This window comes from Schistocerca serialis, chromosome 2 (assembly GCF_023864345.2).
Source record: "Schistocerca serialis cubense isolate TAMUIC-IGC-003099 chromosome 2, iqSchSeri2.2, whole genome shotgun sequence".
NCBI classification, from domain to species: domain Eukaryota; kingdom Metazoa; phylum Arthropoda; class Insecta; order Orthoptera; family Acrididae; genus Schistocerca; species Schistocerca serialis.
The window spans coordinates 98,095,366-98,119,962 of record NC_064639.1 but is presented as its reverse complement, the minus strand read 5'-3'; the positions used below and the strand labels follow the sequence as shown (position 1 = coordinate 98,119,962).

The 24,597-nt window shown below is 45.3% G+C and overlaps 1 protein-coding gene across 2 annotated transcripts in view; it reads left to right on the top strand.

Annotated features, from left to right (window-relative positions):
* The window catches only part of LOC126455451 (uncharacterized), a 237,078-nt gene that overhangs the window by 80,168 nt on the left and 132,313 nt on the right, over positions 1-24,597 (top strand). For both annotated transcript variants that reach the window (XM_050091203.1, XM_050091202.1), the window contains exons 2-3: positions 9,684-9,865; positions 24,332-24,431. In XM_050091203.1, the coding sequence (XP_049947160.1) occupies positions 9,684-9,865; positions 24,332-24,431 (282 nt within the window). The remainder of the gene's footprint in view (positions 1-9,683; positions 9,866-24,331; positions 24,432-24,597) is intronic.

Here is a 24,597-nt window from a genome sequence, read left to right as displayed (position 1 = left end):
CCAGATCTTGGAAACGCTCTCTCAGGAGTGGGATTTCAGCTGCGGCGTGCAGATCATCTGTGGGGAATCCAAGGGGTAAATGCAATGCCCTCCTGAGGGCGCGGTTCTGCAGGCTCTGGAGTTTGTCCAGGTGCTGCTTCGCCGCATATCCCCAGACAGGGCATGCATATTCCATGACTGGCCGGATCAGGGCCAGGTACACGTTTACTGCTACTGGGCATGGAAGGGAGCTGGTTGAGTTCAGGATTGGGTATAGGATGGACATTCTGGCGCAGACCCTCCTGTGGACCTCGTCTATGTGGTGTTTCCACGTGAGACGAGAGTCCAAGGTTACGCCAAGGTACTTGGCGGTTCTGCGCCAGGGGAGTAGGGTTCCGTTTAGGTGAAGATGGAGGGGGGGGGGGGGGGAAGTTGAGGAGGTTCGCGCCTTCCGAGCCTGCGGGTAATCAGCATTGCCTGTGTCTTTTCAGAGTTGATGGTGTTGTGCCAGCGACGGGCCCAAGTTTCTGTGTCATCTAAAACCCTTTGTAGCCTACGGATGACCAGGTCCTTGTTCGCGTTTCTCGTGTAGAAGGCTGTATTGTCAGCGTACTGTGCAGTGTGCACCAGGGGGGCCCTTGGAGTGTCTGCAGTGTACAGACTGTACAAAACGGGCCCCAGGACCGATCCCTGTGGCACCCCGTCACGAATACGCCTTTTGGTGGAGGTGACAGTTTTGCTTTGACAGAGAAAGTCCTATTCGTGAGATAGCTTTTAATCAGCTTAACTATGCTCCCGGGGAAACCTTGCGTGTATAACTTGTAGAGTAGCGCTCTATGCCATACTGAGTCAAAGGCTTTGGCTACATCTAGTAGCACTATCCCGCAGTACCCTCTGTGGTTGAAGCCTTCTGTGGCTGCTTCAACCACTCTCATGACCTGTTGTGGGGCAGAGTGGTTCTGTCGGAACCCAAATTGGAAATCCGGCAGCAGCTGCTCTCTGGTAATACGTTCCTGTATTGGTTTTAGCAGGAGGTGCTCATAGATCTTGCTGAGAGTTGGCAAGAGGCTAATCGGCCTGTAGTGCTGCGGGAATAGAGGGTATTTCCCTGGTTTGTGTATAGCGACCACTTCTGCATGTTTCCAGCAAGCTGGGAACTCACAGGATCGAGTAATCTCGTTGAGGACGTTCGCGAGGTGTGTGATTGCTGTGGGTGGGAGATTTTTGACTAACTGATTAGTGACACTGTCGTGCCCTGGCGCCTTTTTTGTAGGGAGGGACCTAATTACTCTTGCCACGTCCTTGGGGGCAAAAAGTATGGGTTCGTCCTCTGGGTCCTCCTCGGCATTGAGGAAGACAGTCAGTTGACGACTGACTGCCTCTTCATGCTCTTCATCCTGGGGTTCTGCCGCTTGGAACTGCTTCTCGAAGGAGTCGGCGAGGGCGTTGGCCTTCCCAGCATGGCTGTAGACCAGTCCACGCTCGCCGTGCAGTGGCGGCATCCCAGTGTGTCTTTTTGTAAACTGTTTGGTTGCTTGCCATAGTGTATGATCGTCTACTTTGAGAGCTGTGAGGCGGTTTTGCCATTGCTGGTTTCTGTGCTCATTGAGCGCTACCTTCAGTTCTCTCTGTAGGCGATTGAGCAGCCTCCTGGTGGCCTGATTTCTGGTGATCTTCCACCCTTTTGCCATTCTGTTCTTATGTCGAATTTGAGCTAGCAAGTGTTCCGGGAGCTGTATTTGCGGCGGTGGGCCATCCCTTTGTGGAGGGGTGGTTTCTTCCGCTGCCTGCAAGATGGTGCCTGTTAGGTCCTGTAGCGCTTGTTCTACTGTTTCGGCAGTAGGTGGCGGAGCGCGAGCGATATCAGAGGCGACAGTTTCTTGGTATCGCTCCCAGTCTGTACGTTTGTACGACGTCTGGTACCTTGGGAGTGCTACCCATTCTCCCACATCGACCTCCAGAATCACTGGGTTGTGGTCAGAGGACATTCTGTTGATTGTCCTTGCGGCCACAAACCCTGCGATCCTCCTAGTGAGAGCTATGTCTAACACGTCGGGCCTGCCTCCATTTTTTGGAAAATGTGTGGGCTCGACTGGACCCCAAGTTTCGAAGTGGTGGATGCGTGCTAGTAGTTGCAGTTTGGCGCCTGCTCTGGAGGTTACTCTAGAATTCCAATCAGGGTTTTTGGCATTGAATTTTCCCCCTATTATGAGTTTGCCTTCAATTTGCCCTAGAGCAGCTATGTCTCCCTCATCTATCTGGTCTTGTGGGGGTCGGTAGACTGCAACAATTGTTAGGGGTCCAGTGGCAGTGGTTACTTCCACCGCCACTGCTTCGATTTTGTTGGTGGCTGGTAAGAATACCTGGTGGTGGGGGATCCCTCTTTTTACATATATGGCCACTCCTCCGCCTTGGGTTGGCCTGTCTTTACGGTAGCTAACGTAGTTGGGAACTGTCGCTTTTATTCCCGGTTTTAGGTGGGTTTCCCCCATCATGCATATGTCGATGGAGAACTCCTTTATGAGTCCTCTGAACTCGACCTCTTGATTAACAATGCCGTCTGCATTAAAGACGCACATTGTCAGGCCTTGGATGTTTGGTCGTCTATTCTGGGGTTTTGAAACTACTGAGGAAGTCGCAGAGGGGAGCGACTGCTGGACTGCTGCCTGAAGGGCAACGAGGATCTGTGTGTTCTGCTTCTGGGCTTCCCTGAATTCCTTCATCATTTCCATGACGAGGTTCATGGTCTGCACCATTACGCCTAACAACTGATCCAGGGGGGGGGGGTGTGTGGGGTTCCCTAGAGCTTTCTCTGTCATGGTGGACCTGGTCGTTGTTGCTGCGTGTTTCCCAGTGTTGTTCTTGTGATAGTGTCTGGTGTTGTGGTGATTGGGCCACGCTTTCATGGTTCCTTGGAGGAGAAACCACTTCCGCATAAGTCGCCCTCGGTGTGTCCAGCCTTGGTTTTACCCAGGCCTTGTCCGTGTGTGTTGTCATGTTTTGTTTTCTTGTGTGTCTGGATGGGTTCGTGGTGTTTTGTTTGCGTGTGTGGGGGGCGGCCTTTGCGCCCTTTGCCTGCTGTGTGTGTCGTTTGTGGACCTCACAGCCTTGGTAACCCGCTGTGTGGTTTTTGCCACACTGCGCGCACCTTATTTGTGGGTCTGTGTGTAGTAGTGTGCACGTTCTTGTGTCGTGGGCCTCGACGCACTTCCTGCATCTTACTGGTATGGTGCAGTAGGCGGCGATGTGGCTTAGGCCCTGACACCTGAAGCACTGCACCCTCTTGTTTTTACAGCGCAGTGGTTCAGTGGTGACAGGCACAGCCAAGACCATATTTATCTCCCTTTTGTCTTGGGGGATGTCTGGGAGTGTGGCCTGGTATAGTGGCCACTTGCTGTTAATGCTGCCCATTTGCTGGACCACCTTGACGACGTACCCCTGGGCAGTCAAGTCTGTTTTGATTGCCTGGGGGGACACTCGTCTTGGGAGGTCTCTTATCACTATGTTTTTGTTTCGTGTTTTTGTTGTGGGGAACGTGTAGTGGGGTATGTTTTTGTTATTTAAAAGTGTTTTGACTGTAGTGTAGTTTTCTAGTGTGTGTAGTGTAATTTTAATTTTATCTCCACCGGCAGGTTTTGCCTGGAAACTGCCTCCCCCGATTTCTGCTTTCAACAGCTCGAAGAGCTCTTCATAGCTTTGTGAAAACTCGGCGACAATCGGGGGAAGGTGGTGGGTGACTTGGTTCTGTGTTTGTGTTTCTGTTGTATTGTTTTGTGTTGCCTCTGGCTCGTCAGCCACCGCCTGACATCTGTTCGGGGTGGGTTCCACTCCCCGGGCCGGCGGAAGCCTCGGCTGGCGAAAGGTTTTCCTCGCCAGCACGAAACCATCCGAATCCTGCCCAGTTACGCGGTTCCCTTCCAGTGCCGTTGTTTCCTGGTCCCCTCCCAGGGCGACGACAGGTGCTATCAGGGGCGCAGGCTCCTCAGAGGGTGTGGAAGTGGTTGGGGTGGGGGTGGTGGAGTGCGTCTTCCCCTTGGAGTGCTTCTCCTTCCTGTCCTTCCTTGCACGCCGCTGTTTGGATGTGGTGGATTTGTGTGGAGGGGATTTAAGGTATTTGGAACGGGTGGAAGACTGAGACGAGGGGGTGGGTTTGGGCAGGATTTTGATCGGCAGACGGGTCATCTGCTTGCCATTCTTCATGGATGCAATATAGTCTGGAAGTGTACCGGTGGCGTTGGCAAGCAGGAGCGGACTTAGGACGAGATTAGGGGGGGCGGGATCGCAAGTACTGATGATGTATTTCGTTGTCGGTGTATTGTGTATTACTGCATTATTTGCTGTGTTTCTCGCCATGTCGGGAGCGGAAAGTGGGGTTGCTGCCAAGGGGGTGCCAGTTACAGCCATCGTTGACACCGTTAGGTGGCCCAGCTGCATTGCTGGCCCTATTTTCCTGGTGGACGCGGAGGTCTGATCGGCGGCGGCGGAAACCTTCTCTGCGGTTCCGCGGCCGGCTCCCAGGTCCTGGCCCATATTTTCCCTAATCTTGGGGAGGGGGGGGGGGCAGAGCCTGGTTCTGCGGCAGCTGGAGCGCTCGAAAGGGCCGGAGACGCGGCCCGCGGCAACAAGACGCGCCTTTTGTCGACAGCGGAAGACCGCTTCGACCCCAAGGCATCACCTGCACAAGACATTCCGCAGCGGCGAAAAGACACGAAAATGCCATTCTAGATGCTTTCTGAGGTTGCTTTGCCCTCAGATGATACTGAGCGCCAAACTGTATTTTAATAAAAACGCAGTTGGTCGTTCCTGCGTCCTTGGTATGTGTAAGTTTTAAAGCGTTACGCACCCTCGAGACGTAACCCGCAAGCGGGTCCTTATGGCTGGGTGTAGTATCGTAAGCGCTCCCGCAGCTCCGCACGCGATCACTGCACAGTACGACTGACACCGAGCGACTGACCGGGGGCGGACAACCGCCAGTGACCATTTGCCTGACCAAACTAGAGCAGGCTGGCGGCCTAATGCGCAGACTCAGATGCAGGAACTAAGCCGCAACTGGGCGACCACTCGCTGAGTTCTCTTAAGGGTGAAGTGGAAAGTCTCTCATTTTGCCGGCTTTAAAGGTTGATCCGAACGATAGACAGACACTAACTGCCTAACAAATGTGGACGAGGGACAGACCCCAGACTTCACACTGGCGAGTTCATAGCCCCCCTTAAATGCACGTGAACATTCAACCTTTCCCCTTTCCCACCACAGGGAGACACCAAAGCTGCGATTGCCACAGCGACGCCACCGCCAGAAACGGAGGGCGACTGCTTCACACTACGCGCTGCGGCGCGCTCTTCAAAACAGCAATTTTTACCACGGCTCAAGGTGCAATAGATAAATGTTTCTTTTTTCCCGTTTCAGATATATATTTCCATTTGTACCAATGTGAACGTTTAATAGCTTCTGAAGAAAGATAAGTTATGTATGTCCAAAACCACTAAATAATAAATTCTTACCATTTGCAACTGTTACTGTGACTGACACATTCGTTGAATCAAAAATATGCTGGATGGATTATAGACAGGAAGTGGAAAGTTTACCAGCTGCCTCAGGGGCGAAGTTGGGTACAGGGGCAGATAGATTTGTCGTTCTGCGGTGAGGGGACGCGTTAGGAGTGAACGTTTTCTTCTTTGTCTTCCACTGCTGCTTGGTACCAGTCAGCTTCTATGGTATAAATTTAAAACGAAAGTAACACGGATTCGTGAACGCGCGTTATAGAGACGGTAATCTTCAAATGCAGTACATTTTGTAAGAAGGAATACGAAATTAAATTAAGACTGTTGTGACATAACGCAATGAGTAGCAAAAATGACATTCAAAACACATGGTAAACATTTTTGATCTTGTCTCATACTGTATAAACATTTAAATATGAGTACACCTACTGTTATCCATCAATTAACCATCCTTGAGGGTATTTTTATTCTGTCGTTGCAACTACAAAAATGCCTGATTTTTTTTTTCACAAGACGCATTTCGCTTTATTCAGGTAAAGCATCATCAGTGGTGGTGATTTTCGGTTGATTTCTCGCTTAGATCGGGAAATGCCGTCTGCTAGTACATCTTTGCCTTTCTGCTTTAGATACTGATAATTTTGGTCTAATTTTTAGTTGTTCTGTAGCACTATGCACTTCTTATGTTTTTCACAACACACTTTCATGCATACCACTTTATTCTGTTTGTTTTTCTACTTCTAAGTGCCGCGTGGAGTGGCAGCGCGGTTTGAGGCGCCATGTCACGGATTGCGCGGCCCCTCCCGCCGGAGGTTCGAGGCCTCCCTCGGGCATAGGGATGTGTGTGTTGTTCTTATTCTTAGCGTAAGTTAGTTTAAATAGAGTGTAAGTCAAGGGACCGATGACCTCAGCAGTTTGGTCCCTTAGGAATTCACACACTTTTGAACCCTTTTTTTTGTACTTCTAAATATGTGTTCTGGTTTATGTTTGTTGTGTTGCCAATATAACCTTTCCACTACTTTGTCTTTGGCTAGAACTTTTTTAAATTAGATTATTGTATGTGTGTAATTCTATTTAGTTATGTTCCTGTGTATTTATGTACTGTGTAAGAGTAGGGAAGGAATAGCGATGGAAAGTGACGAGCGAAAAGTGAAATGAAATTGTCAGTGGGAGCGGTAAGGGGGGGGGGGTAATTGTGTGAGAGTGGGAGGGGATAATGGATGAAAAACGCTCTTTTCTTTTTTATATAATTTCATCAGTTATTTTATACAGAGTCTGGTTTCCAATATTTATTTGGTCATTGACCAACTGTTTATTTCATTTCACATCTCGCTTCTCACCTTCTCCTCCAACTCACACTCCATCACACTGCTATACACATTTGCTCACCCATCATGGTTTCTCCCTCCCCTAAAAAAAATAATAAAAAGAAATCCCTCCATCGCTATTATTTCCCTACTCTTACACACTACATAAATACACAGTAACGTAATTAAATAGAATTACACAAATACAATAACATAATAAAAAAGTTCTAGGCAAAGGCAAAGTAGTGGAAAGGTTATTTCGCCAACACTACAAAACACAAACCACAAGACATACTTAGAAGTACAAAAACAAACAGAATACAGTGCTGTGCATAAAAGTGTGTTGCAAAAAACATAATAATGCATAGTGCTGTAGAAAAACTAAAAATTAGACCAAATTATCAGTGTCTAACGCAGAAAAACAACGATGTGCCAGCAGACGGCATTTCCCGAAGTAAGCGAAAAATCAACCGAAAATCATCACCACTGATGATGCTTTACCTCAGTAAGGCGAAACGCGTCTTGTGAAAAAACAGTCACGCATTTTTGTAGTTGCAATGACAGAACAAAAACACCCTCAAGAATTATAAAGCAACTACGGACACTATGGGCACACAAATAAAGAAATTAATCAGCCGTTCGTGCAGACAGGACAACAACACCTCTTCAGGCGATTATAGAGTCACAACTTTGGGGCCGCTGAATGTGATAACAATCTGAAATATCGAACGGACGACGCGAAGTGTTCCGAATTGTGCCGAGTTTAATGATCAATACTTGGTGGCCGGCATGTAACTTACCACACCCCCACCATAGCTACTCTATAGGGGGCTTATAAAATATGAATTTCTGTAGGCTACATCTACATCTACATACATACTCCGCAATCCACCATACGGTGCGTGGCGGAGGGTACCTCGTACCACAAGTAGCATCTTCTCTCCTTGTTCCACTCCCAAACAGAACGAGGGGAAAATGACTGCCTATATGCCTCTGTACGAGCCCTAATCTCTCTTATCTTATCTTTGTGGTCTTTCCGCGAAATATAAGTTGGCGGCAGTAAAATTGTACTGCAGTCAGCCTCAAATGCTGGTTCTCTAAATTTCCTCAGTAGCGATTCACGAAAAGAACGCCTCCTTTCCTCTAGAGACTCCCACCCGAGTTCCTGAAGTATTTCCATAACACTTGCGTGATGATCAAACCTACCAGTAACAAATCTAGCAGCCCGCCTCTGAATTGCTTCTATGTCCTCCCTCAATCCGACCTGATAGGGATCCCAAACGCTCGTGCAGTACTCAAGAATAGGTCGTATTAGTGTTTTATAAGCGGCCTCCTTTACAGATGAACCACATCTTCCCAAAAATCCACCAATGAACCGAAGACGACTATCCGTCTTCCCCACAACTGCCATTACATGCTTGTCCCACTTCATATCGCTCTGTAATGTTACGCCCAAATATTTAATCGACGTGACAGTGTCAAGCGCTACACTACTAATGGAGTATTCAAACAGGACGGGATTCTTTTTCCTATTCATCTGCATTAATTTACATTTATCTATATTTAGAGTTGGCTGCCATTCTTTACATCAATCACAAATCCTGTACATGTCATCTTGTATCCTCCTACAGTGATCAACGACGACACCTTCCCGTACACCACACCATCATCAGCAAACAGCCGCACATTGTTATCCACCCTATCCAAAAGATCATTTGTGTAGATAGAAAACTACAGCGGACCTACCACACTTCCCTGGGGCACTCCAGATGATACCCTCACCTCCGATGAACACTCACCGTCGAGGACAACGTTCTGGATTCTATTACTAAAGAAGTCTTCGAGCCACTCACATACTTGGGAACCAATCCCATATTCTCGTACCTTAGTTAGGAGTCTGCAGTGGGGCACAGAGTCAAACGCTTTCCGGAAGTCAAGGAATATGGCATCCGTCTGATACCCTTCATCCATGGTTCGCAAGATATCGCGTCAAAAAAGGGCGAGTTGCGTTTCGCAGGAGCGATTCTTTCTAAAACCGTGCTGATGCATGGACAGCAACTCCTCTGTCTCAAGGAAATTCATTATATTCGAACTGAAAATATGTTCGATAATCCTACAACAAATCGATGTTAAAGATATTGGTCTGTAATTTTGAGGATCCGTCCTTCTACCCTTCTTATATACAGGCGTCACCTGCGCTTTTTTTCCAGTCGCTCGGGACTTTGCGTTGAGATTCGCGATAAAAGCAAGCTAAGTAAGGAGCCAATGCAGTAGAGTACTCTCTGTAAAACCGAATTGGAATCCCATCAGGACCTGGCGATTTATTTATTTTCAAGCCATTCAGCTGCTTCACAGCCCCGGGGATATCTATCACTATGTCCTCCATACGGGAATCTCTACGAGACTCAAACGGCGGTATATTTGTACGATCCTCCTGCGTGAAAGATATCTTAAATGCTAAATTTAAAGTTTCAGCTTTCGTTTTGCTGTCTTCCGTTGCCAGGCCAGACTGATCAGTGAGTGAGTGGATGGAAGCCTTCGACCCGCTTACCGATTTTACGTGAGACCAGAATTTCCTTGGGTTTTCGGCAAGATTTTTTGCTAAGGTACGACGGTGGTAGTGGTTGAATGCTTCGCGCATCGTTTTACAGCAGCACGAATCTCTACTAACTTTTGCCTGTCCTCATTCTCCCGATCTCCCGATCTACCAGTTAATAATAACACTGCTACATACGTGGCCAGAGATGCCGGTCCGCAATGTCTGTAACTGCTCCTGAGCATTCTACACCACTTGTGTAGAATGTTGAGACGAGTAGTAGTAAATCCTTAAGTAAACCAGTACCATAGTGCAGAGAGGTGGAGAGGGCCGTGACAGGCAGAAGCGTTGTGTGTCTTTCAGACGACAGACATGCTGATGGCGACCATGATCCACCTGTCGTCGGGCCAGTTCGCCGTGCTGTCGGACATGGTGCGCTGCTCCGGGAGGCTGGCCGTGGACCGCCGCGGCGCTCGCCAGCCGGAGGTGCCCACCATGGAAGCTGCCCTCGCCTACTGCGTCCAGTTCCACGAGCGACTGCTGCGGTAAGCAGCGTTGTGGAGTGAAGCTGCATGTCTCGCCAGCTGTGTGTGTGTGTGTGTGTGTGTGTGTGCGCGCGGATGCCCCTCCCATCAGTCCCATCAGTGTGACTATTTGTCGTCCAGTTGGACTAACCAGGTGCCCAAGTGTTCAGAGGCATTTCCTGCCGTCCTGGTTTAGTTTTGCAGTGATCCCCATTAATGGCTTCAGACAAATGGAGTAGTACCAAGGCAAACATACGTTTGTAGCCAGTGGCGGTTGCTGTGTAAGAACACAAGACCACGTGAACACCCTAACTTTCAACAACTTTGAGGATTTATTGGTTATTTTTCTTTGAATTCTATTAAACGTAACAATGATGCTGCAATCTGAAAGATACGGCACTTAAATCTACCGCGCTACTGCTCCTCTAGACTCCCTGAAACGTGGCATCAGGATCGCGAGTACACCTCCAGTTGTGCACGTTTTAAGAAGCTTTTGAGCATGCACAACTCCCGTGACGTAATTTCCTTAGGGGCCAAATACATACGGATTTGGTAAAAGACGCACACGGTTCACGATACGCACTTGCCACTCAACTAGAAGTTTACGTCAGTGCCACCAGATGGTAGCACACTGCAGCCGAGTTTTATTCCCGTTCGCTAGGCACAAATGCTGTTAGACGATAGCACATTCCTCACAAGGGAACCACCCCATCGCACCCCCCTCAGATTTAGTTATAAGTTAGCACAGAAGATAGGCCTTGAAAAACTGAACACAGATCAATCGAGAAAACAGGAAGAAGTTGTATGGAACTATGAAAAAAATAAGCAAAATATACAAACTGAGTAGTCCATGCGCAAGATAGGCAACATTAAGGACAGTGGTCTCGCGGTTAGCGTGAGCAGCTACGGAACAAGAGGTCGTTGGTTCAAGTCCTCCCTCGAGCGAAAATTTTGTTTTCAGACAGTTATCAAAGTTCAGGCACTCACACATAATCAACTTCGCTCTCCAAAATTCCAAGACATGTTCAGATTTGCTTGGACATATGTAGGATTTGATGGTCTCCACACGGAAAAATTTGAAAACGTTAAAAACAAATGTTTTGACAGAGCACAGTGAAAACTGTGCGACTGTGAAACTGTTGCATTCATTTGTTGCGGTGTGTATGTGACAAACTCTTATGTTTTCATCACTTTTTTGGAAGTGGTTATCACATCCACAAGAAAACCTAAATCGGGCAAGGTAGAAGAATCTTTTTACTCATTCGCCAAGTGTACAAGTTAGGTGGGTCGACAACATATTCCTGTCATGTGACGCACATACCGTCACCAGTGTCGTATAGAATATAACAGACGTGTTTTCCTGTGGAGGAATCGGTTGACCTATGACCTTGCGATCAAATTTTTTCGGTTCCCATTGGAGAGGTACGTCCTTTCGTCTACTAATCGCACGGTTTTGCGGTGCGGTCGCAAAACACAGACACTAAACTTATTACAGTGAACAGAGACGTTAATGAACCAACGGACAGACCATAACTTTGCGAAAATAAAGAAAGAAAATTTCACTCGAGGGAAGACTTGAACCAACGACCTTTCGTTCCGGAGCTGCTCTCGCTAACCACGGGACCACGGCGCTCCTCAGCCTACGCTGTCCTTGATGCTGCCTATCTTGTGCATGGACTACTCAGTTTGTGTATTTTGCTCATTTTTTTCATAGTTCCACACAACTTCTTCCTGTTTTCTCGATTGATCTGTGTTCATTTTTTCAAGGCGTATCCACTGTGTCAACTTATAACTAAATCTGAGGGGGGTGCGATGGGGAGGTTCCGTTGTCAGATACGCTAATTCACTCACCATATAGCCGGCCGGTGTGGCCGTGCGGTTCTAGGCGCTTCAGTCTGGAACCGCTTGACCGCTACGGTTGCAGGTTCGGATCCTGCCTCGGGCATGGATGTGTGTGATGTCCTTAGGTTAGTTAGGTTTAAGTAGTTCTAAGTTCTAGGTGACTGATGACCACAGATGTTAAGTCCCATAGTGCTAAGAGCCATTTGAACTCACCATATAGGAAAAATTAGATCGGAGGCCAGTATATGTTAAAGCTGTACTGACATTAAACCTATTTTGGGGGTTTCTCGAAGAATTATAGAATATTAAGTTATGAATTTCTATCATAAAGCAATCGATTTAAGGCGATGAGAATCATAAGAGTCTGAAGCACATCATTGTCGATTGTGAGACTGTAACACTTATTCCTACTTCTGACATCTGTTAATCTTATGGTGAATCAGGTTTATCTGTTCTGTAGGCCCCCATTTTATGAATGAAAATTTACGAAAAGCCGTATGTATCACTGCTTTCTCTGGTATTCACTTAAATGTGGGATCGATGGCGGTGTGCGTTACGCCCTTACGGATTTCAGCTCCTCATTTGTATTCCAGTCAAGCGACCATGTTGCAGAAATTAGAACTGGAAATTACAATTAAATCAATACCATTACCTGCTGACAGCGTTGATATTCATCAACGAGGACATTTGAAAATGTGTGTCCCGACCGGGACTCGAACCCGGGATCGCCTGCTTATAAGACAGACGCTCTATCCATATGAGCTACGGAGGGTACAGAGGATAGTGCGATTGCAGGGATTTATCACCGGCGCGCTCCCCGTGAGACCCACATACTCAACTTATAGTCCACACACTACATTCCTAGTGCTCCTGCCATTGTACCCATTACTCGCGGCAGACAATCCACCGGGTCCCGTAAGAGTTCAAGGCAAATAGTGTGCATCTGGACTGAAGAAGGTCATCAGCCGGTTAGCCTAAAATGATATGAAGATGCCATCTGTTCTTCCGGACATGCAGTTTCTTTAGTTGGCTCGAGTGTAATATCGCCATAGACTGTAATTTGCTTTTGTGTGTCGGGATCCATCTCCTTTTTCTCCGGTTTCCCGAATTTTCTCATATTATTATAAGCAACCGATGATTTTCAATATCATTTGCAATATGGAAGAAGGCTGATGGCTGATTCCACGGTACGCTTAAAAGCTTGGGCGCCGCAACAGTATTTCGTAATCTAATACGACAAGAGTATCGCTCATTTAAAAGACAGATTAATGGCTAGCAGTGCTTTTTAACGATGCAATGCTTTTAGCGGCCATGTTGTATATATTCAATTTTAACAACGCTTTGTATTATTTTACAATTACAAAGCAATAAATTGATTTTTGTTAACTATAGAATATGAGCCGTACACCAAATATCCGAATTATGAGAAGCTGTCGAACATGCTCAGGCAGGCAAGCTTACCTTTTCTTCAGAAATCATTGTCGAGTCGACAACAAATTTTCCTTTCAGACACGAGTCTGTCTAACATCAAACAACAACTGTATCTTCACATCAGTTTTGTCTTCCCGCAGATTGGGTACATGAAAATTCAAACACAACATACATCAGAATTACACAACCGAGGGAGGTGGCGCAGTGGTTAGCACACTGGCCTCGCATTCGGGAGGACGATGGTTCAATCCCGTCTCCGGCCATCCTGATTTAGGTTTTCCGTGATTTCCCTAAATCCTTTCGGCCAAATGCCGGGATGGTTCCTTTAAAAAGGCACGGCCGATTTCCTTCCCCGTCCTTCCCTAACCCGAGCTTGCGCTCCGTCTCTAATGACCTCGTTGTCGACGGGACGTTAAACACTAATCTCCTCCTCAGAAATACAAAATTTTATGTCCGACGTCCCAAGTTGGGCGCCAAAATCACATGTTGTTGGCTCCGGTATTTGAATAAAACGGCAGAATTTGTGAAAATCAAAATACCAATGAGCAACGGTCATTGTTGATGGTGACACACATTTCTTTTATTGTATCTGATACGCATCTAAAAATAATGCATCGATTTCAAAATAAAATTGGCTCCTGAAGTTTTTACCATTTACGAACCGTAGTAATTTATCACCAGTATCAGTTCTGTAGGGCCTGTATCTGACAGAAGCGAGAGCAGCAGATTCACAGTTCGGAGACAATGGCCAGATTATATGTAATTTGTGCTTGCTCAAAATGATCGCAAGGCAATATTAAATCATCCGCAGATAATCTCAGGGACGCGGTTTGATTACAACAGAATAAAATCAATGGCTAAACGCGCATTGCATTCCGTACATTGCCTCTATTTACCATGACCTGCTAAACTCGCAATTCCAGCTATCTGTTCTGAAACGGATGTCACAAAAAAAAAAATTATAAACCATATACCACTTAATAATTGCGGAGAGTACCTTTCAAATGAAACAAATAAAAACCGTTTTTAAGACATTTAATTACAAATCAAAACTAATTCTACTGAAGAGAGACTTATATAAAAACGTCTGTTCCGTTCGATGGAGACAATAGAAAAGAGTACAGTTTGCCGAGAGAAACTTTGCTCCTCGTTCATAACTCCCTATAAAACATTTGAAAATACAATTCCTCCGATTTGTTTCAGCCAGAGGTTGATTTATGTGATCTTTGATCCGAATTTACAGTTCACTGACGTTTTATTACATTTTTCATAGGCAAGATGAAACATTTTCTTAAGAAAAGAGCCCACATTCGCGCACAAAAATCACTTTAAAATATTTTTTGTATTTAAAAGGAGTTGACTTTATCCAAGTAAGGCTTCAATTTAGCTCTCATCAAGTTATGTAAGGTACATCAGTAGTGCTGTATGTAATTTTGGAGAACATTTCTCTTGGAGCACAGCGGTTTTTATATTATTTAAAAATGTACATGAACAGAAGCGTAAGAAACTTCTTTTTTTATGAGGCTGCATGTTTCGGTCTGTTTCACGTCATCTTCAGACCGCACACTGAAATACGTATATACAACAGAATTAGAGGGATATAGTAATATATGAAATACAACTTACGTAACAAATAATAAATAACAAATAATAAAAAAAGGATTAATACCCATTATGCGAGACTGTCGTTGTGAACGGAGCAGGCGCTAAGGCTCCACCGGCGCTAACTGCCAAAGAGAGTAATACAGCTGTTGCTCAAATACGCGATGCTCCGCCCACTGCGCACCGAATTACATCAGCGATAGCTGGTCAGGCATTCGGGTCGTCAAACGGTTGTTACAAGTTACAAGTTCTTACAAAATTATCACCCGAAAGCTAATAACAGATAAAGAAACAGGAGCCTTATATTATATAAAGTAACTCCTATAAACAGCATTCCGTCAGTCTGTGATAAAAATATATATAAAGAGATAACCGAACATAATCTGTTGTGAGAACAGATTTCTCACAAACTCGTAGATTCTGTGGCAGCAAAGATGGCGGTTATGAGACGATACTCGTTCCCATGGAGACGGTGTGGTCATATCGATATGCTTCACAAGCTGCGACATCGTCGCGAAAAAACACAGTGACCCCTATATGTAATAAGTTTCTTTAATTTACGTCTATCGTCACAATCTTTTTTGTTTAACAGATTACCGGTTTCATTAAAACAAAGTTCTAATGTACTGCAGCCATGCGCATGTGATGTGATTCATATGTATTTGACGATGCTGGTGCTGATCCCGCATTTAACATTTGACGACGCCTCTATGGCTGCAGTACATTAGGACTTTGTTTTTATGAAACAGATCTGATGATAGTCATTAAAGACCGAAACCGGTAATCTGTTAAGCAAAAAAGATTGTGACCATAGACGTAAATTAAAGAAACTTATATCGATATGCGCCATCCAGCAGAAGAGCATCTGAGAGCTGCAACAGCAGATGGATGTCTAATACATACTGGCATGCAGGTTGACATGCAAATTATTGCTTATTGCTCTTAGAACGTAGTGGCAGCGAAAATGCTGCTTGATCGACAAAGTTATTTATCATCGGCTTGGGGGAACCGATTTCGAAGTTGCAACAGCGACTAATTGTTGCCAACTGTTGGCATGCAAATAAGGCGACTGTCTTAATATATATTAGGTCTCCCAGGCGACACTAACTAAATAAGTAACAAGATAACAAATAAAGTGTAATACGTAAAGCACCAAAAAGGAAAACAAATGTAAGTTACATCAAAAGAAGTATGGCACAAATCTCATTGACCCAGCGAGGTAGTCAAAGACGTAAAACAAAGAGCATAAGAAAACTGGAGTTTAAAAACCTGTGAACATAGTTGTTCCTTGAAACAGTCGTACAAAATGTCAGATATACAGAAACATAGGTTATAATACTACGGTATAACACATCCTGGACCCATCTAAATAGTCATGGCCGTAAAACAGATGCATAAGCAGTCAGTGTCCGGACTAACACAAACATCATAAAAAAGAATATTCTTCCACTGGTGACTGTTCATGTTCATTTTTAAGAGCCATAAGTGTTTTTTAATACACTCCTGGAAATGGAAAAAAGAACACATTGACACCGGTGTGTCAGACCCACCATACTTGCTCCGGACACTGCGAGAGGGCTGTACAAGCAATCATCACACGCACGGCACAGCGGACACACCAGGAACCGCGGTGTTGGCCGTCGAATGGCGCTAGCTGCGCAGCATTTGTGCACCACCGCCGTCAGTGTCAGCCAGTTTGCCGTGGCATACGGAGCTCCATCGCAGTCTTTAACACTGGTAGCATGCCGCGACAGCGTGGACGTGAACCGTATGTGCAGCTGACGGACTTTGAGCGAGGGCGTATAGTGGGCATGCGGGAGGCCGGGTGGACGTACCGCCGAATTGCTCAACACGTGGGGCGTGAGGTCTCCACAGTACATCGATGTTGTCGCCAGTGGTCGGCGGAAGGTGCACGTGCCCGTCGACCTGGGACCGGACCGCAGCGACGCACGGATGCACGCCAAGACCGTAGGATCCTACGCAGTGCCGTAGGGGACCGCACCGCCACTTCCCAGCAAATTAGGGACACTGTTGCTCCTGGGGTATCGGCGAGGACCATTCGCAACCGTCTCCATGAAGCTGGGCTACGGTCCCGCACACCGTTAGGCCGTCTTCCGCTCACGCCCCAACATCGTGCAGCCCGCCTCCAGTGGTGTCGCGACAGGCGTGAATGGAGGGACGAATGGAGACGTGTCGTCTTCAGCGACGAGAGTCGCTTCTGCCTTGGTGCCAATGATGGTCGTATGCGTGTTTGGCGCCGTGCAGGTGAGCGCCACAATCAGGACTGCATACGACCGAGGCACACAGGGCCAACACCCGGCATCATGGTGTGAGGAGCGATCTCCTACACTGGCCGTACACCACTGGTGATCGTCGAGGGGACACTGAATAGTGCACGGTACATCCAAACCATCATCGAACCCATCGTTCTACCACTCCTAGACCGGCAAGGGAACTTGCTGTTCCAACAGGACAATGCACGTCCGCATGTATCCCGTGCCACCCAACGTGCTCTAGAAGGTGTAAGTCAACTACCCTGGCCAGCAAGATCTCCGGATCTGTCCCCCATTGAGCATGTTTGGGACTGGATGAAGCGTCGTCTCACGCGGTCTGCACGTCCAGCACGAACGCTGGTCCACCTGAGGCGCCAGGTGGAAATGGCATGGCAAGCCGTTCCGCAGGACTACATCCAGCATCTCTACGATCGTCTCCATGGGAGAATAGCAGCCTGCATTGCTGCGAAAGGTGGATATACACTGTACTAGTGCCGACATTGTGCATGCTCTGTTGCCTGTGTCTATGTGCCTGTGGTTCTGTCAGTGTGATCATGTGATGTATCTGACCCCAGGAATGTGTCAATAAAGTTTCCCCTTCCTGGGACAATGAATTCACGGTGTTCTTATTTCAATTTCCAGGAGTGTATGTCAGGACAAATCTTTGTGGATTTTAATACATAGTACACCCAATTTTGTTTTCTTTTAAGTATGGTACGAAGATCACACTTTATTCATTGCCAAGTCCAGCTTAACTCTGGGTGAACCGACGTCTTGTGTCGTTAACCGCTCCATATATTTTGAAATAGCGTGTTTTGAAGTAAATTGTAAGTTAACCAAACGGAGAACAAAGGTGGTTATACACAAAGAGTAAAGAGAATTATACACCAAACTGGACGACGCATGATTTTTTTAAATTCTTTGGTTGGTATTGTCTAGTGTTTTCACGTAGCGAGCAGTTTGTCGCTTTGGCTATCTTTGTGTTATGCGTTTTGCTTCAAATCATAACATTTAGAAGTGTGGTTTTATAATACCAGCTCCTCCCTCTTCTCTCTGACCATCTCCTCCTATTCCCTCCGTCTGTCCACCTCCTCATATTCCCTTTGTCTGTCCACTTCCTCCTCCCCATCTCTCCCCATCCACTCCTCACTCTTTCTCTCTCTCTCTCTTTGTCCATCTCCCCCTCTCCCTATCTGTGTCTGTTTCCTCCTTTCCCCTGTCTGTCTCTCCTCCACTCTTCTGAGTCCATCACCCTCACCCCAGTAGGAGGTTGGTGGTTCTCACCCTCCACAGTATTTCTTTCCAGATAGTAAGTAATATGTCTACCAAATTTGGTAGGAGATTTCTACCTGCAGCTTCATCCATTTGTGCACATTCCACATATATTTCACATATACGGGGTGAGTCAAAAGTAACTTTACAACTTTGGAATGATATAGAAATTTTTGTTGAGATAACTTACAGACTCGGTAGATGTGTCATTTTGTAACAAACAACCTCAAGTTTCACATAAAAGTGTCATGTAGGGTAGTATGAAGAGTGTGGCACGTGGCACACCTGTAATGTCAGTGGAGGACCTTACTGCCCTAGTCCACCGAGCGACTGAAATATTTGAAAGACAACCAAACGTCTTGCCTCATGTGCGTGTGGTTAGGCACCGCCGTTGTAGGCCCTGCAGTGATGTATTAGGTACACAGTTCAAAGCCTGCTTGTAATGTAAACAGTGCGATGTACTACTCACGTTGGGTTTCTTGACGTGATGTGTAGCGCACACCCATCTTAGATTTCAATGCTCTCCAGTGCCCAATCTGCACGATTCCAGACATGGACTCGTTCTTGAAAACTAATTAATGTGCCTTCCCACACAACATCCTAAGCATTGAAGGTGTTTTTTTCGGGACCCCTGTACCTGGTCAACATTGTTGCCCCTAACAAAATTTGAAAGTTATCATCAAAATGCGAATTTACCCTTGAAACTTTCCATCAGTATCGTTTCCGTTTTTGTTTCTTGATTGTTTATGACCAACTAGCATAGCATAGGATTAATAATTGAAAGTTTCAATTGTAGAGTTCGAGAAATGAGTGGAATTCCATTTCTTTAACGTCACTTCAGTGTTTTCCGTAGTCTTCCTTGATTATTAGATTTTTCTCTATTATTTCGCTTCCATATTCTTGAGAATACATGTTGGAACTAGTTAATTTCAGTAAACAACTAAAAAGGTACGACAGTCGTTTATAGATCAGTACTAAACTTCAGGAGTCTGATAGTCACCATGACACTAATTACGTTGCAGAATCGTGCCATGCCTGTTAAGGGATTGTTTAACTATGTAAAGCAAAAACAGACCACTTTATTGCCGAAGAGTTTCCAAAAATTCTTCAACATGATCTTTCCAGCTTTGCAGTTACTGCGTGGTCGCTCTTGACTTCAGAAACTACAATTTCACGTATGCTGTCCCTTCTCTGCCCATTACAGTTCCAAAAATATCTGAGTACTTTTCACTGATGCCATAGAAAGTTGTTAAGCCTACGCCAGAAAGTTATGCAGGAGTATTTTGTAAGAGGTGGAACACTGCCTGAAGCCATTTACTTAAGGAAGGTCATTCTTTGCTTACTGCAGACATGTGAGGATACACTTAAATATCCCCTCAGAACTGGCCACCATAGGGAGGGACAGGTCCAGTGATTTCATTACATGTCTGCTGCTAAGACATATTGTAGCACGCACATCCGGTTTATTTGAAACTCATACATAGTAAAATCGGCACTACGTCAGAAGTCGATATTTCAGGCGTGTTCTCTAATGATACTTTAAAAAATTATCACACTGAACTACTGTTGCATATTCTGAAGACTTCTTAGAACTTTTTGTATGGTATTAGTGCTCTCAGTGGGCCTTGGCATCTCCAATCACTTGTTACCATACATCTTTGCTCTGTACTTTTCTGCTTCATCTTGGCAGCGTCACCCAACAGTGTCCATCCATTCTGCTCTTGGTCAGCATTTACTGCTGGTAGAATGCTGTTTCCTTTCAATATTCCCTTGGGCATCTTGTCGCGTGCCGTCTCTTCCATTTGCCTCTACCAGTGTATTCTCTGACAAATTTAACCACATGTTTATCTTGTACATGTTGCTGTAATTCATGGATGCATTTTATTCTCCAGCCATCTGCCTCTCTCACAGGGCCATAGATTTTTCACAAGCGTTTTCCTTCAAATGCTCCCAGATTGTTTATATCCGTTGCTACCACTGTCCAAACGTCTGATACATATGAAACAGTTGGTTATGGAAAGGAGTAGTATACTTCTAATTTTATTTCCATTTAGAAATTTTTAAGAACGGGCAAATCCACATCAGGTCATTCAGGGTTAGGGTTTCCCTGTTTCTCTTAGCCGTCTTAAGGCTAATGTCGAGGTGGTCCCTCTGAAAAGGCACAACTCGTCTTCTGCCCAATCCTTACCCAGTCAGAGCTTTTAGTCTATTCTCTGGTGAGCTAATCATCGATAGGACGTTAAGCCCTAATCTTCCTTCTTTCCTTTGGAAAATACGCTCTATTTCCAGCTTACATACTATGTCTGATATTTCATTGGTTAAAAGGATATCGAGATAAATGAAGTCGCTAGCACGTTCAAAATATTTCTGGGGTCTTCATGTCGAATGGTGTCGTTCTGCTCTTAGAATGGAATCTCAACAAATATTTACCTTATTTTGATTGGGAATGGGTCTTTTTTTCCTGCATCCATATATTTCTGGCCGCAATTGCAATATCATCCGCGTATGCACATATCCGTTCAAGTTTCATCATTATAATACCTATTTTCTCCTCTTTTTTTTCACCTAAGCGAAGGTAAGATACAGATAACAGGAGAGAGCCCATCATTTTCCTTCAATTCAGCTGTGAGGCTTAAGCTCTTCGTCATTTTGTTATTTACCTTTATTTTTGCCTTCCTGTCCACTGTCAGGTCATCTCGTCTTATTACCTTGTAATAAAGACATAGTTCTTTTAGTGTCATCAGCAATGCTTGCCTCTTAACTCTATCATAATCGCATTTAAAATCAACAAACAGGAAATGAAGACGTTAGCTGTTTTCGTTATTTTCCTAGTAAAGGAACAACAAGGCCAAAGTACCTCAAGAACCAGACTGATAAATTTTCAGTGCGTCTTTTTATCCTTTCATTTATCGCTATCGAGGGAGAGTTGATCATACAGTCGACGCAGAGGTCTCCCCGGTACTGGACAGTAGAATGGTAGACTGCCACAGCTTTCGTATAATGAACCATACTGGTATTGTCCTGATTCAGGGAAACGTTCAAAAACCCAGATCGAGATAATCGAACAGGTATTGGAACGCCAGTATTATTAAATAGTAATCATGTATGTTAAGGCTGAGTGCTACCTCGCTCGTTCGTAGCGGAACATACTGCCGAATCAGCAACTGCACTTTGAGTGATGTATCTAAATTATATTTGCTGAAAAAATAACGTTCCTTAAAACGTTTCATGCTACCCAATAGCTGACATCCTCTTTTTTGAATAGTAAAGCATGGTGATTTTTGAGGGATTTTTCTGATGGATTCTACCTGGCGCTGCTACCTAGTTGGCGGTTCCAGCTGAAAAATCCATCAGTCAGCAATTTTTTTAAACATTTTTGGAAGTCGACTATCAACAACCGTCAAGTAACGTATAAAATGCATGTTCGACCATCAGCAGCTTTTATTTTAAACCAAAATAGCAATCGGTTTCAATCATGGACGATATTCACGGAGCCCGGGTTCCCGGGTTCGATTCCCGGCGGGGTCAGGGATTTTCTCTGCCTCGTGATGGCTGGGTGTTGTGTGCTGTCCTTAGGTTAGTTAGGTTTAAGTAGTTCTAAGTTCTAGGGGACTGATGACCATAGATGTTAAGTCCCATAGTGCTCAGAGCCATTTGAACCATTTTTTGATATTCACGGAAACGGTTAAAATAATTTAAGCAATCACATTACATTTGTCATTACTTAAAAAATGTTCTTCAGTACGTCTCTGTGTACACTTAGTATTAGCATGGTTGCTTCTAAAAGTGTTGTATCGTATTTTGATATTCATGACATGCGCTACACGTTATTTAAGTAACGACAAATGTAATGTGGTGGCTTAAACAACTTTAAACCTTATCCGGTTCATGACTAAAACCGGTTGATATTTAGATTTAATAAAAGCTGCTGATCGTCAAACATGCATCTTATACTGTAACTTTTTTATTTGCACACGGAGTTTCGTGTATAATAAAAACAATAACACTATACAGAACACAAATATGAGAAACTAAAACTGTGTACACTGAGGCGATTAAGGTCATGGGAGACGGTCCTCCTTTTGCTCGGCGTAGCAACTCGACGTGGCATGGACTGAACAAGCCTTTGGAAGTCGCCTGCAAGTATAATTTAGTCACGCGCCCCAATAGCCATCCATAATTGCGAAAGTGTTTACGGTGCAGAATTTCGTGCACGAACCGATCTTTCGATTATGTCCCTGTAAATGTTCGGTTGGATTCATGTCGGGCGATGAGGGTGGCCAAATCATGCACTCGAATTGTCCAGAATGTTCCTCAAAACATTTACGAACAATTTTTGTACGGTGACGTGATCCATAAAAGTTCCTTCATTGTTTGGGGACATGAAGTCCATGAATAACCATTTCCAGTCAGTGATCGCTTCATCTGCACCATTGAACCCAGACCGTTGTTGTTGTTGTGGTCTTCAGTCCAGAGACTGGTTTGATGCAGCTCTCCATGCTACTCTATTTTGTGAAAGCTTCTTCATCTCCCAGTTCCTACTGCAACCTACATCCTTCTGAATCTGCTTAGTGTATTCATCTCTTGGTCTCTCTCTACGATTTTTACCCTCCACGCTGCCCTCCAATACTAAATTTGTGATCCCTTGATGCCTCAGAACATGTCCTACCGACCGATCCCTTCTTCTAGTCAAGTTGTGCCACAAACTCCTCTTCTCCCCAATTCTATTCAATACCTCCTCATTAGTTACGTGATCTACCCACCTAATCTTCAGCATTCTTCTGTAGCACCACATTTCGAAAGATTCTATTCTCTTCTTGTCTAAACTATTTATCGTCCATGTTTCACTTCCATACATGGCTACACTCCATACAAATAATTTCAGAAACGACTTCCTGACACTTAAATCAATACTCGATGTTAACAAATTTCTCTTCTTCATAAATGCTTTCCTTGCCATTACCAGTCTACATTTTATATCCTCTCTACTTCGACCATCATCAGTTATTTTGCTCCCCAAATAGCAAAACTCCTTTACTACTTTAAGTGTCTCATTTCCTAATCTAATTCCCTCAGCATCACCTGACTTAATTCGACTACATTCCATTATCCTCGTTTTGCTTATGTTGATGTTCATCTTATATCTTCCTTTCAAGACACTATCCATTCCGTTCAACTGCTCTTCCAAGTCCTTTGCTGTCTCTGACAGAATTACAATGTCATCGGCGAACCTCAAAGTTTTTATTTCTTCTCCATGGATTTTAATACCTACTCCGTTGCACGTAAATACAGCCCACACCGTTATGGAGACACTACCAGCGTGTACAGTGCCTTGTTGACAACTTGGGTTCATGGATTCGTGGGGTCTGCGCCACGCTCAGACCCTACCATTAGCTCTCACCAACTGAAATCGGGACTTATCTGACCAGGCCGTGGTTTTACAGTCGTCGAGGGTCCAAACGACATGGACACGAGCCCAGGAGAAGCTCTGAAGGCGATATTGTGTTGTTAGCAAAGGTCGTCTGCTACCATACCCCATTCAAGCCAAATTTCGTCGCACTGTCCTAATGGATATGTTCGTCGTACGTCCCACACTGATTTGTGTGGCTATTTCAAGCAGTGTTGCTTGTCTGTTGACAGTGACAACTCTACGCAAACGCCGCTGCTCTCGGTCGCTAAGTGAAAGTCGTCGGCCATTGTGTTATCCGTGGTTAGAGGTAATGCTTGAAGTTTGGTATTCTCCGTACACTCTTGACATTGTGGATCTCGGAATATTGAATTCCCTAAAGATTTACAAAATGAATGGTCTCAGGCATCCAGCTCCAACTCCCATTCCCGTTTCAAAGTCATTCTTGCCGTGTGCCCATAATCACTTCTGAAACATTTTCACACGAATCACCGGAGTACAAATGACAGCTCCGCCAATGCTCTGCCCTGTCATACCTTGTATACGCGATACTGAAGGAATCTGTATATCTGGATATCGCTGCCCCATGACTTTTATCACCTCAGCGTATACACCATACGTCTAGTGAGTGCACTGAGTTTTCCCTTACTTTTTTTGCAGCCTGGTCGCCGACCTCGAAAGCGTCAACTGGTTCAGCATGGCCTTCAACTTCGGTGTACAATTAGTCATCTTGAGTTTTCTGGCGTACGAAGCACTTACGGTAAGTACGCTGTGTGCCCAGGAGAATGAAGTAGAGGAGGGGTTTCCGTTTGCGTTGCACCGCACGCGAATTGGCACCACTGCATGCGGGGTCGGTCCCGCAGTCTGCTGGCCATTGGGCACCGCACTGGACGCTGGATGCCGTAGTGGGTGCTGGTGGCGTCCAC